Here is a 14,190-nt window from a genome sequence, read left to right as displayed (position 1 = left end):
TGTCTCATCCCCAGGACCTAGTATCTGACAAATTACAAATGATCAATATATATGTGTTGAATTGAGCTATATTTTAATTTTACTCGCTCTCCATATTTTTGGCTAAAATACAAATGATCTTATGGACCAGGACTCATAACACATACCAATCTCAATCCAATTCTATACTAAGCAAGATCAAGCCCAAGTCACACAGTAAAATGCTAATACAAATAATTTCAGTAAATATCACAGGAGAGTATAAAAAAGCATTCTCAAATTCCTGTAAAATATAATTCAGGATATTAACTTTTGGATTACTAAAGAATTATTACTTTCTCTGAAGAGAAATAAACACAATTGAATGGAAGTAATGAATATGCAAAAGTATTTTACACTAATTTCAGCCATAAAAAGATATTTCAATTGGTAGGCAAAGTATTTTTTCATTTAATCTTAAGATGTATTCATTTAATTTTAAATAAATTAGCATATCTTAAGATTTCACAACTTAACTTCGCTTATCAGTAAACAAGTCAAATTCAATCATAATTCATGAAAAAAAAAAGAAATATTTGTATTTTCTGCCAATTCCATTCAAATCTAATGTCATCAGGAAGGTAAAAAAAAGCTGGGTAAATATTAAGTAGTTACAGACTCCAAATATTCAAGGCAGCAAAATGAACCCAAACGATGGATCACTAACATGGTACAATAACAGTTCTTTATAACCAAAGAGGCTGACATACAAGTATAAAACCAAAGAAGCTTGTGAAGTTAGATTTAAAAAAAATTTNATAAATGCTAAACTAAGGATAATGAGTGGAAGTGCAATAAGAATTCAGAGAAGAAAAGCTGTGTGCTATTAATTAATTAATGACTACTAGACGGAGAATACAGGACTTAAGAATGGAGGGAAGAAAGAAAATTATTCCAGTCAGAGGCAACTGCATGAGCAAAACAAGAGAGAGACAGGAATGAGCGTGGCAAATTTAGGAAACAATGAGAAAACTGGGCTGAATGGATCAGAAGGGACTTAACTGAAGAACAGAAGAAAATTAGGTTGGGTCGGTAATGTAGAGCCTCAGATTACAAAAGACCTTGAAAGTCAGACAGACAAATTTGGACTTGTAATACAGCAGCAAATAGGGAGTTATTTAAAATTTCTAATGAGGTTATTTTTAAAGGCCACTAGAAACTATTTTTCTCTTGGTAACCAATTTTAATATTCAGTATCCTTCCATACTCACATGTGTCTCCATATGTGATTACAATTTCTCATGCTGCAGTGGAATCCTCTATTCTCTTCCTATTCCTTCTTCATTTGACATGCATTTAGCACAATATGCTAGCACTGAGGCCCTCTCTCTTCACCTAACATGTATATATATATATGTGTGTGCATACATATATATGTGTATGTCCATGTATGTATGTATACACATACATGAGGGGTCTTCAAAAAGTTCATGCAAAGATTCATATTACTTTATAATTCTATTTTTCCACAACTTTCTGAAGTATCTTCTTATATGTATGTATATAAATTTCAGGAGGTTAATTTTTTAAAAGACAAAATAATCCTCCTCTTTTTAGTCCTGAAAACTACTTCTTCCTCTTTTTTTGAAGAGAGGGGGAGAGGGTTATTCACTAATTTTCTAAACAAAACTTTACTGAGAACTAAACACTAACCAGGTACCATTCAAACCCATTTCTTTTTATATAGTGAAAACTTCTACTCAAAATGATTGCATGTAACCTTACATTCCTGTATTTGGGATACTTCCCTTGATTGTAAGCATTTCCAACACTTCAAAGAAACACCTAGCTCCCTTAGAAGTGTCTAATATTTTTCCACAACCCTCCTACTAATACTTTTCCCTTTATAACTCCCCTCCCATTTCTTTATCCTCCATATCAACTGACTTTTTAAAATAAGAACATTTATTTCGCATTTGCACTCAATGAAATTTTTTCTACTACCAACCTAAAATGTTTTTATCCAACATAAATCAAGCTTAAAAAGTAGCAACAACTGCACTTAAAAAGAGTTAGAAAATGACAGTCATGCCAAAAAGGCAATGACAGCCCTCAAAGCTAACAATTATAGGTAAATGAACTGATATAGCGTTACAGTACTCAGCAAAGGCTATGGAACCTTAAGTTATATATCTGTTACACCCATAAAAAGATTCCATAAAACAAAAATAATAATAATAAATAGTAATGATAATGACAGTGACAGTTAATTACAGAAAAGAAAAAAAAATGATACCTTTAAATCTAATAACCAAAGTATAAAGGTATTTTGTGATGACCTATAGTCTGACATAAAAAAAATCTATGCCATTAAGCCTTTCTTCAGAAAGGAACTGGTAATGACAATCATTAAGTAAAAATAGACTTTAATTACTTATTATTCAGCATTCTAGACAAGACACTTACCTTTTACCTATTATCACCACCTATATCTTCTTCCTGAATTGAATTTCAGATTGTTCCTTACCTGTTTTCCATCTAAATTAAATAAAAACAAATACAAAACACTCACATAAAAGGGAAGACATCCACAACTCAAAACCTTCTGCTTTTTTAACACATCAGATTCACATTTAATTTTCATAATTCAAAATATGAGAAATAATTATGTACAATTTTTAGTCTTTTTTCTTTCACAGAAAGACATAAATCTTAAGCCCCAAACTTCTGAATTGGTCTAAACTATATTCCTAAAGTCTGAGGTGATAAGAGGAAACTTCCATAAGAAATCAGAGAGATTCTGAAAAAACACTGTAGAAACTCAAAATACACTGACATCAATATAAAGAACTGAAACAAAAAAGAATAACAACTACTTCTATGCTATTTTGTTTTGAATCTAGGACACATAAAGGTACTTATTTACTCCCAATTTGCAGCCTAACTATACTGAAATGAACCTTGTTCTAAGCCACATAAAGGGTTATAAGTATGTCAAAAGTTGTCCATGTCATGCAACGATATTAGTTTGTAATCTAATGAAAACAGAAAAGTTTCTCTGTGTTAAACATGCATTTAAATAGCCATCAAAAACATTAACACAACCACATATCTACAAATTCTAAATTATTTTGATGGCATCCTTAAAGTGGCTTCTGTCAAACACAATTAAATCTAGAATGCTTCATGGACTGGGTGGAGGTAATTCTGAAAAGTTGAATAAAATGAAAAAAAAAAAAANCCAGTTTCGTTTGGTTAAAAAAAAAAACTTCGGACTGAAAAAAGAGAATATCAATGATGATGACGACTCAGACAGATGAAGAAAAAGAGATAAAAAGAGATATCCAAGTAAAAAAAAAAAAAAAAATCAAGAGATGGCCAAGGTACAAAAGACAAATACAGTTTCATGATAAGACCAAATAAAAACAAACAGAAGACTGCAACGTTTCCAGGACAAAGATTGCCATCTCTTCTGTCACCCAACATTTAAGTGGGAGCATATATGAACAAGGCAGAACCAACCAGCACTAAAACTACATGCAACTCCCACACTATTTGCTGGACATGACATAAAAGAAAAAGAAAAGAAGGTCACTGCTGTAAAGAATATAACCTTAATAAAGAGAAAGACCTGAGACTTACGAGTCATTAAAGTATAAATGCTAAACTAAGGATAATGAGTGGAAGTGCAATAAGAATTCAGAGAAGAAAAGCTGTGTGCTATTAATTAATTAATGACTACTAGACGGAGAATACAGGACTTAAGAATGGAGGGAAGAAAGAAAATTATTCCAGTCAGAGGCAACTGCATGAGCAAAACAAGAGAGAGACAGGAATGAGCGTGGCAAATTTAGGAAACAATGAGAAAACTGGGCTGAATGGATCAGAAGGGACTTAACTGAAGAACAGAAGAAAATTAGGTTGGGTCGGTAATGTAGAGCCTCAGATTACAAAAGACCTTGAAAGTCAGACAGACAAATTTGGACTTGTAATACAGCAGCAAATAGGGAGTTATTTAAAATTTCTAATGAGGTTATTTTTAAAGGCCACTAGAAACTATTTTTCTCTTGGTAACCAATTTTAATATTCAGTATCCTTCCATACTCACATGTGTCTCCATATGTGATTACAATTTCTCATGCTGCAGTGGAATCCTCTATTCTCTTCCTATTCCTTCTTCATTTGACATGCATTTAGCACAATATGCTAGCACTGAGGCCCTCTCTCTTCACCTAACATGTATATATATATATGTGTGTGCATACATATATATGTGTATGTCCATGTATGTATGTATACACATACATGAGGGGTCTTCAAAAAGTTCATGCAAAGATTCATATTACTTTATAATTCTATTTTTCCACAACTTTCTGAAGTATCTTCTTATATGTATGTATATAAATTTCAGGAGGTTAATTTTTTAAAAGACAAAATAATCCTCCTCTTTTTAGTCCTGAAAACTACTTCTTCCTCTTTTTTTGAAGAGAGGGGGAGAGGGTTATTCACTAATTTTCTAAACAAAACTTTACTGAGAACTAAACACTAACCAGGTACCATTCAAACCCATTTCTTTTTATATAGTGAAAACTTCTACTCAAAATGATTGCATGTAACCTTACATTCCTGTATTTGGGATACTTCCCTTGATTGTAAGCATTTCCAACACTTCAAAGAAACACCTAGCTCCCTTAGAAGTGTCTAATATTTTTCCACAACCCTCCTACTAATACTTTTCCCTTTATAACTCCCCTCCCATTTCTTTATCCTCCATATCAACTGACTTTTTAAAATAAGAACATTTATTTCGCATTTGCACTCAATGAAATTTTTTCTACTACCAACCTAAAATGTTTTTATCCAACATAAATCAAGCTTAAAAAGTAGCAACAACTGCACTTAAAAAGAGTTAGAAAATGACAGTCATGCCAAAAAGGCAATGACAGCCCTCAAAGCTAACAATTATAGGTAAATGAACTGATATAGCGTTACAGTACTCAGCAAAGGCTATGGAACCTTAAGTTATATATCTGTTACACCCATAAAAAGATTCCATAAAACAAAAATAATAATAATAAATAGTAATGATAATGACAGTGACAGTTAATTACAGAAAAGAAAAAAAAATGATACAAAAAAAAAAAAATGCTACTTCAGAACTAAGAAGTAAACAATGTTTAAGTGAGTCAGGTAGGGATGAACAGGAATGGGAGGTAAGTTTACTAGATCAGACCATGCATTAAAGACCCACCTAAGAATGGTCAGTTCAATAGTATAGGGTCGTACTGATAAGAAAAGTATGGTAATCCAAAAAATGTTTAGGAAAGTAAAATAAATGTTAACAAAGAAAAACATAAAATAAAAGTAAAAATCTGACTATCCATTTCACTGATTCCTTTAGCCCCCATCTAGCAATATTTGATTGCCCTCCCCACCCACCTGATTTTAATTACTAAGTCACTTCAACTCTATTCTTACAAAATACCCCATATTCTGCCAGCCCCTTCACTATGCAATCTCCACCCACCATTCTATTTTTTTTTTTTTTTTTTTTTTTTTTTTTTTTCGTGATGGGTAAGGGGATCGCAACCCTTGGTGTGGTGTCGCCCCCCTTGATATGTTCAGAAAAGAGAGATCAAAACAATGAAGAAACCTGAAATTATATGAGAACTAGTTAAAGAAACTGGGGAAAGAGTCTTTTTTCGTGATGGGTAAGGGGATCGCAACCCTTGGTGTGGTGTCGCCCGCACCGTGCTCAGCCAGTGAGCGCACCGGCCATTCCTATATAGGATCCGAACCCGCGGCGGGAGTGTCACTGCGCTCTCAAGCGCCGCACTCTCCCAAGTGCGCCACAGGGTCGGCCCTCCACCCACCATTCTTAACTTAACCTGGTTAAGAGTAAGCTTAGGAAATCAAATGGATCTAAGTCCAAACCCCATTAGACCTTGGGCACCTTACTTCACGACTCCAAGCTTATTCCACATTGGTAAAGTTAGGATTACATCACTAACCTGTACGTACATAGATGGAGTGCCTGAACACAACGTGTATTAGTTCTGTTCTTATCTACTGCTACCTCTCAATCAACTTCACTACTTTCTTGTCATTCCTAAAACAATTATGTGATAACAACCCAGTGGTTATCATAAATTTTCTCTACACATTCAAAAATCCCCAACCTCCTCTGCAAACTTTTTCTTTGCTGTCTCAAGAAGTAACCTTCTTGCTTGTATTCCTCAAAAGACAGCTATCGTCAGACATGAACATCCTCTTCAAATTAGTTACTACACAAATACTAGAGTAAAGCCCACAAAGATCTCTCTCTCCACTGAACAACTTATTAGCTGACCTACTCAACTGAAACTAAACGGACGGTTTTTATTGTTCTATATAGATGTGTCCCGACTCCCAATTTGATAAATCCCTAAATGCAAGTCTTATATCTTTGGAGCTCCTTATACAAGCACAGCCAATACCTACTGAGTAATATATACTCAATTAATGGCTGATGAACTCCCAGCTTCCAAAACCTACCACCAAAAGGCATGTTAGTGTTTTGATACTTGCTCACACTACTTTTTTTGATCACACCCCCGAGTTTTCTTCCTGTACATCTTTGCTTCTCCTATTCAGCCTATCCACTCTCACTTCCGTCCACTCCCATGATACACATAATTCAAGGCCAACTTCCACAGTCAAGCATATAGCCTTTCCAGACCAATCTCACGCTAAACTTGTACATTTATTATCTATACCAGCATTTCCAAAAATGTATTCCAAGGAACATTAGCATGCTTACAGGTGTTAATGAATGGCCTAGTAAGTTTGTGAATACTGTTTACTATACCCATCTATCTCTCTTTTTTCAAAGTAACAATGTATATTAGTATTTTAAAGCCTCTGAGAAGTCCTAAAGAACCAAAGATAGTTTAACCCAGCAATCCTGAAACTTCTGATTATGGAACATTTATTTCAGTGAAAACCAGCTAATATTTTGAAGCATGCTAGCATTCTCTAAAGCATAATTTAGGATAATACAGTTTTCAGTTTTTATTTAACAATTAACTATAATTTTTGATACATTTTATATTGTTATTAAGCTTCCAGGTATGTGTGTCTGTGTGTCTCCCAAAACTAGACTGGAGTCTCCTTGAAAGCAGAGACTGTTCTCAGTTCTTTCTTTATTCCCTACAGTGTTCGGTACAATGCGGATGTGAAGACAATACTGAACTTATTCCACACAGTCACAAACTGCACACTTAGCTTCCTTTTTTCCAAGGCAGAATACAGTGCTGCTGGTATTTTGGACATTATAAGAACTACAGAGAATCAAAACCTAGACCAAGACTCTTCAATTGAAGATCTTTGAAGATCTTTCTGAACCTCACACTATTTCACTACAGCAAGCAATCCCTAACTTAGAAATCTTGTTTTGTTTTGTTTTGTCTTTGAGGCTCACCAGTATGGTGATCCCCACCCTTGACCTTGGTATAACTTAGAAATCTTTAGTTAATGACTTAAACATACAGGTATGTCATGGAGTTCTTACGGGCTTGTGTCCCCCCCAAAATTCATATGTTGAAGCCCTAACCCCCAGTACCTTAGAATATAACAGTATTTGGAGATAGGGCTTTTACAGAGGTAATGAAGGTTAAATGAGTTTATATTGGTAGGCCCTAATACAATCTGTCATCCTTAAAAGAAATTCAGACAGAGACACCAAGGTAGCATGTGCAGAGATGACCTTGTGAGGACACCGTGAGAAGGTGGCCATTTGCAAGCCAAGGAAAGAGGCCTCAGAAGAAATCAAACCTGTCAACACCTTGGTACTGGATTTCTAGCCTCCAGAATTACGAGAAAATAGATTTCTGTTGTTTAAGCCACCCATTCTGTGGTATTTTGATATAGCAGCCCAATACGGAGCCTCTACCCTCCCTGTAACACAAACACACACACACACGTGCACACACAAAAGTACCTTTTCTGATAGGGTAAGTTACTGATTAGCAAAAATGTTATATGTTCAGAAAAGAGAGATCAAAACAATGAAGAAACCTGAAATTATATGAGAACTAGTTAAAGAAACTGGGGAAAGACTATGAGGAAAAAATTGGCAGAGGAGTGGGGGGAAATACTGTTGAAAGGAAGAATCTACATAGATGTGAAAAGAAACTGGACTAATGAATGGTTAAAAGTAGAGGAAGACTGACTTCAGCTCAAAATAAGAACTGTTAATTCAACTTATACAAACGTGGAATGGTCTGCTCAAAGAAAGTGTATCCAGTGTTTCATCACTGGAGATGAAAAAGCACAGACTGGACAATTTGCTGCACAGGAACACTGTAGGACAAACTGAATGTCAGATGGGACATAAGACTAAAAAGCCTCTTAGATTCTTCCAGCACTATGTCACTGCGGCCCTAAAATATCTATCTTGCTCTAACCCACTGCAGCACCTGCTCCCACTGATGGTGCCAAGGGAAGAAAACGGAAGAAAAAGATGTGTTTCTTTTATCCTATCATCAGAATACAGCTCTTGTAGAAACAAGGCCATAGAGAGTAAATACAGTTCACGGAATCCGGAGTATACCACAAATAAAGTTAAATGTAATTTTTAATGAATCTAAATGTCAGTCAGTATTGTTTCTATAATTAAATATGCTCTACATTCCAAATTAACTCAAAACAAATTTTGGAAAGATAGCCTGTTTATGAGAGAGCCTGATTACTTTCCATGCTGTACTATTACTTCATGTACGTTAGGTTTTGTTTCCCTAGAATGCAATGTCCTTGTGGACGGAAACTACGTTTTTGCATGTCCCCCACAGATCTTTATCATGCTGCTTGATTAACAATTCTGCTTCAAACTAACAAGAGATTAAGATCAATAGATTGTCATGAAATTGTATAATTAACTGGAGACAGTATTTAGTGAGTTAGAGCACAGACTGCTCAATTTCCAGCCTTGTTCAGACTGGCTCCCTGTATAACCTTGGGCCAGTCATTTTTTTTTTTTTTGTCTTTTTCCGTGTCCGGCAACGGATCGCAACCCTCAGTGTCGCCCCCGCACCGGACCGGGACCGGCAACGGGATCGCAACCCTCGGGGCCGCCCCCGCGCCTCGCTCAGCCAGTGAGCGGGAACCGGTCTGTATGTGGGATCCGAACCCTCGGCGGGAGCGCCACCGCGCTTCCCAAGCGGCGCACTATAGCAGTGCGCCACCGGGCTGGCCCGGGTCATTTAATCTTCAAAGCCTATTTTCCTATCTGCAAAATAGTGAAAATGAGCATTATGGAAAATAGTCCATGTAAAAGTAGCTGGCACACAGTATGTGCTCAATAAATGCTTAGTATAATGTCCAGCACGTAGTAAGTGCCATGTGGGCATTAAATAAATAAGTTCTGCCCTTTATTATAATTATTTTATGCAAAAACACTGCCAGATATTAGTATTAAGAGTTGATTTTATGTTAAGTGGCACAAGTCCTCCTTTTCCTGTCAAAATATTAAAACGACTAGGGTGTTGCGCAAATTATATACCTGAAACTATGATAATGAAATCAGGAGTCTGGCTCTGATACACAAATCAGCTTCCTCCAGAAGTCTCCGAAGGAGTTCAACAGTCAAAGGCGACCAGTGATTATTTGCAGCAAAACAATGGTATTCCGAACCTACGTCAATTAACTGAACACGTCACACAGCTCCACATTTCCTCCTCTGAGATCCTGCTCCGTTATTCTCCTTCGTTCTCTGAAGGCAAGGAACACCTAAGTTTTCCCTGCCTAGAACCTGAAACTCCTTAGGCCCCGTTCCTCACCCCACAGGAGGACAATAAATCCTTACCACACGGACAAAGAGAGGCAATGAGACGAGACACGCTAGAGATTTCCTTAGGGAAGGTATTCGAGGGCCCCCACGGTATACATATTGCACCAAAGGCGGCCCAGCCAGCGGCCCTCCAGGGAACCGCCCCATCCAACTTGTGACAGACGCACTGCCAGCTCATCATCGCCCAGTTCACGCTCTTGCCCAACACTCAGCCACGTTTGCTCAGCGCAAAACGAGCCGCCCTGGCTACCGATTCTTACTCTAAGTTCCATTTCAACCGCCTATAGGCTCCAACTTCTGCAAAAGCGAAAGAGCCCCGAACCTACCTGGGACATGCACTGCTCTTCCACAAACGCCAAGTCTGGAATGGGGGCGCATGCGCATTTCCCAGGCATTGCTCACGTGAGTGGAAGTGGCGGAGGCGGGGAGTTAGTTCGCTCGGTATTTGATTAAAAGGTCTTGACGTGGGTTAATACAGGGATTCCTCCTTTGCGCGTGTGCTCTCTCTGAGCCTGATGGGAGTTGTAGTTCTGTGGGTGAAGCTCTGCTGCTATATGGAAACCAAACTGCCAGTTCTTGGAGAAGTTGGTCAGTGTCCCCACCCTCCTTTCCCCTGGAGAGAATTTCAGAGGGAAAAGGCGGACCCAGCAGCCGACTATCTTACTAGGCGGAACCGCTGCCCACGATGCTGCTGCTGTGGGTGTCGGTGGTCGCAGCCTCGGCGCTGGCGGCACCGGCCCCCGGGGCACCTGGGCAGAGGCGGGGAGCAGCCGGAGCACCTAACGTGGTGATAGTCGTGAGCGACTCCTTCGTAAGTACCGTGAGGGAGGGGAAGGGACGCCCTGCTCCGGCCCAGCGACCACCGTCCCACGGCTTCCTGTGCCACAGGCTTTGGGGAGCAGAGTCGTGAGCGACTCCTTCGTAAGTACCGTGAGGGAGGGGAAGGGACGCCCTGCTCCGGCCCGGCGACCACCGTCCCACGGCTTCCTGTGCCACAGGCTTTGGGGAGCAGAATCTGAGATGCTTTCAATGTGTTTTATTTAAACATGACAGAGGCTTCACTTTAAGTGGTTGTGACCAAGAACACAGGTCTCTCTCTACTTTCAGCTCCCAATTATTGGTTACCATGTTGCACCAAAAGGGACAGCTGCCAAAATTTCTCATCTCCTCCAAATCCAGGTTAAATGAGTTAAATTCCTGGTGAACGCAGCGGACAAGTTGAGGGCTCCCTTCCTTCACTCAGCCCCCACTTGTAGGACAGAGGCTCTATGCCAGGTGCAGGAGGCTGAGAATACTAGGGTCCCAATTGCCCTTGCCCCAGGTTACTAGCAGGGCAAAGAAAGGTTCCATACCAGGAGAGACATGTCAAAAGGACCAATCTTCTGCAAAGCAAGCAGAAGGAAGGGAATAATGAAGATTAGAGCAGAAATTAAGGAAACAGAGAGTGGAAAAACAATAGAGAAAATCAATGAAACCAAAGATGGTTCTTTGAAAAGATCAACAAAATTGACAAACCTTTCACCAGACTGACTGAGAAAAAAAGACAAAGACCTGAATTGCTCAAATCAGGAAGGAAAGAGGGAATGCTACCTTATAGAAATAAAGCAATTATAAGAATTATAAATTGTTATATAATTATATATAACAACTACATGTCAACAAATTAGATAACTTAGATGAAATGGACAAATTGCTAGAAAGACAAACTACTGAAACTGACTCAAGAAGAAATAGACAATCTGAATAGACCTGTAACAAGTAAAGAGATTGTATTGGTAATTTAAAATCTACCTACAAAGAAAAGCCCAGACCCAGAAGGCTTCACTGCTAAATTCTACCAAAATTTAGAGAAAAATTAATATTAATTCTTCATAAACTCTCCCAAAAAACAGAAGAGAAGGGAATACTTTCAAACTCATTCTAAAAGATTAGTATGTGCCTAATTCTAAAGCCAAACAAATACATCACAAGAAAACTACCAGTGTCTCTTAGGAGTATGGAAGCAAAGGTCCTCAACAAAATAATAGCAAATCGAATTCATCAGCATATAAAAAGGATTATACGCCATGACCAAGTGGGATTTATCTCCAGAATATACGGTTGGTTTCATTTCTGAAAATCAATTAATGTAATACATCATGTTAACTGAAAGAAGGACAAAACCCACATCTAAAAATAGATGTGGAAAAAGCATTTGACAGAATTCAACAACCTATCATGATAAAAGCATTCAACACATGAAATTGTTAGGAACTTCCCCCAAACGGGGCGGTTATCCCCTCGTCTTCTTGCCATCTCTGCTGTTTTACAGTTTAAAGATTCCTGCTTTCTAGCCTGCTTTGAATACAGATGAAATCCTTGTACCAGTCTTGCATGAGTCAAGAAATCACTAACATTGATTTTAATCTGATATGTGAATTATTGATATGCTGCAATAGCCATTTGCAGTGGTAGTTACGTCAGTTGGACATGGAGTCCAAGGCCCAATGTTTGAATTGTCTAGAGCATCTCTATGACAGTGCTTCTGCCATGTGACCTGCTGCTCCATCCCTCCAACCAGATAAGCCTGGGTGGCTGGGTTGTCTAGAGTCCAAGAAGTGGCCACAAGTGGTTATTATCTCCCATGTTCAAAAGATTGTAAAAATAAGATATTGTAGGCATTTGGGATTTGTGAGCATAAGTTTCTGAGAGTTTGAGTTTATGGACTTAAATTCTTATAAGGAGGGACTATGCAATTTTGTCTGGGCTTTTTAGCTCATTATTGAAGAAATCTATAGTTATTTGCTTAGAACTGAATGATTACTCCTGCTAGAAGTAGTCATTTATTTCATCATAAAACATGGTCTAATTTTACTCATCTAAAAAAATCTCACCTGCTGTCTCGCTTACCTCCCATTCTCTTTTCCCTTTCCAGTTTAGCTGTCCATCCCTACAACTCCACTAAAGTGCTGTCAACAAGATCACCAACTATCTCCATACTGCAATTCCAATGTGACTTTTCTGTCCTCATTTTAGATACCTCCTCAACACAGCAGACATTACCTCTTTCTTGGCACACTGTCCTCTCAGCTTGCATGGCACTCAGTCTCCTGATGTCATCCTCCCTCATTGGCCATTCTTACTCAGTTTCCCCTACTGCCTCCACCACTTATTTGGGACTCCTCACAGATTCCTCAGAACCCCTTTCCTTCCTCTCCTTTTAATCTTTCCCAAGAGCTTTCATTCAATCTTAAGGTTTTCAATACTGTGAGTATGCTTAAGACTCCCAAGTTTATTTCACCAAGATAGACTTCTCTGAACTCCAGATTCCTGTCTGTATGCAACAGCCTTCTTTATGTCTCCATTTGGAAATCTCAGACATCTCAACGGTTTATGAATATTCCATATTTTGGATTGGCTCATTTTAAAGCTGTACTTTAATTATAATTATATTAAAAATATGTAGTAGATATAACTCCGAAACTGGAATATTCTTTTTTTCTGTCTTTGCTCCCTGCCAAGGAGAATTCTTCAATTCTCAATTCAATTCCAAAATACATATCTCCAACCCAGACATCTCCTCTAATCTTCACACTCATTTATCCAGCTGCCTAGTTGGCGTCTCCACTTATGTCTCACAGATATCTCAAACTTTACATGACCCTTAAATTATTTGAATATCTGGATCCTACTCGTTCTTTAGGTCTCATACACCCCAGAGAAGCTTTGCCTGTCCACTCTGTCTAAAGTAGGTCTCCTTTGCCCTTCTGTGTCTCAGGGTTTTTTTCCAAAGTACTTCTTATAATTTGTTATTATTAATGGTTTATTTACTAGTATGCTTTTGGCCTCTCCAACTATACTGTAAGCTTCATGAGGGCAGAGACTCTGTTTTATTCACCATTGTATCATATCTTGCACAGTGCTGGCACATAGTAAGAACTCAATAAATATTTGTTCAATCAGTCCATCATCCCCCCAAATGAACTTCCCAGAAGTCCTTTAATTTATTTACTATATTCAAATGAATCCAAGTGTAACATTGCATTGAATTCTAGATATTTATGCACCAGAAACTGGTAACACTCTCTCTACTTGTTTTTGTCTTTTGAGCTTTCTTATATTATATCGAAGTCTTTTGCCTATTGTGAATTTTATGGTTAAAACTAAAGGGAGGGCCGGCCCGGTGGCGCACTGGATAGTGCGCCGCTTGGGAAGCGCGGCGGCGCTCCCGCCCAAGGGTTCGGATCCCACATACGGGCCGGTTCCCGCTCACTGGCTGAGCGAGGCGCGGGAGCAACGCTGAGGGTTGCGATCCCGTTGCCGGTCCCCAGTCCGGTACGGGGGCAACACTGAGGGTTGCGATCCGTTGCCGGACACGGAAAAAAAAAAAAAAAAAAAAAAAAAAAAAAAAACTAAAGGGAACAATT

At 38.3% G+C, this 14,190-nt stretch overlaps 2 protein-coding genes across 2 annotated transcripts in view; one reads left to right on the top strand and one right to left on the bottom strand.

The window, feature by feature from the left end:
- Nucleotides 1–10,138, bottom strand: part of TTC37 (tetratricopeptide repeat domain 37) — a gene marked incomplete at its 3' end in the record, with an annotated part of 55,666 nt that extends 45,528 nt beyond the window's left edge. The window contains exon 1 of the mRNA XM_008583372.1: nucleotides 10,111–10,138. The remainder of the gene's footprint in view (nucleotides 1–10,110) is intronic.
- A 319-nt stretch (nucleotides 10,139–10,457) lies between these two features.
- The window catches only part of ARSK (arylsulfatase family, member K), a 51,549-nt gene continuing 47,816 nt past the window's right edge, over nucleotides 10,458–14,190 (top strand). The window contains exon 1 of the mRNA XM_008583370.1: nucleotides 10,458–10,595. Within this exon, the coding sequence (XP_008581592.1) occupies nucleotides 10,470–10,595 (126 nt within the window). The 5' untranslated portion in view covers nucleotides 10,458–10,469. The remainder of the gene's footprint in view (nucleotides 10,596–14,190) is intronic.

This window comes from Galeopterus variegatus, unplaced genomic scaffold (assembly GCF_000696425.1).
Source record: "Galeopterus variegatus unplaced genomic scaffold, G_variegatus-3.0.2 Scaffold2897, whole genome shotgun sequence".
Classification (NCBI taxonomy): Eukaryota; Metazoa; Chordata; class Mammalia; order Dermoptera; family Cynocephalidae; genus Galeopterus; species Galeopterus variegatus.
Note: the sequence above shows the minus strand (reverse complement) of the source record. Positions and strands in the feature narration are given on the sequence as shown.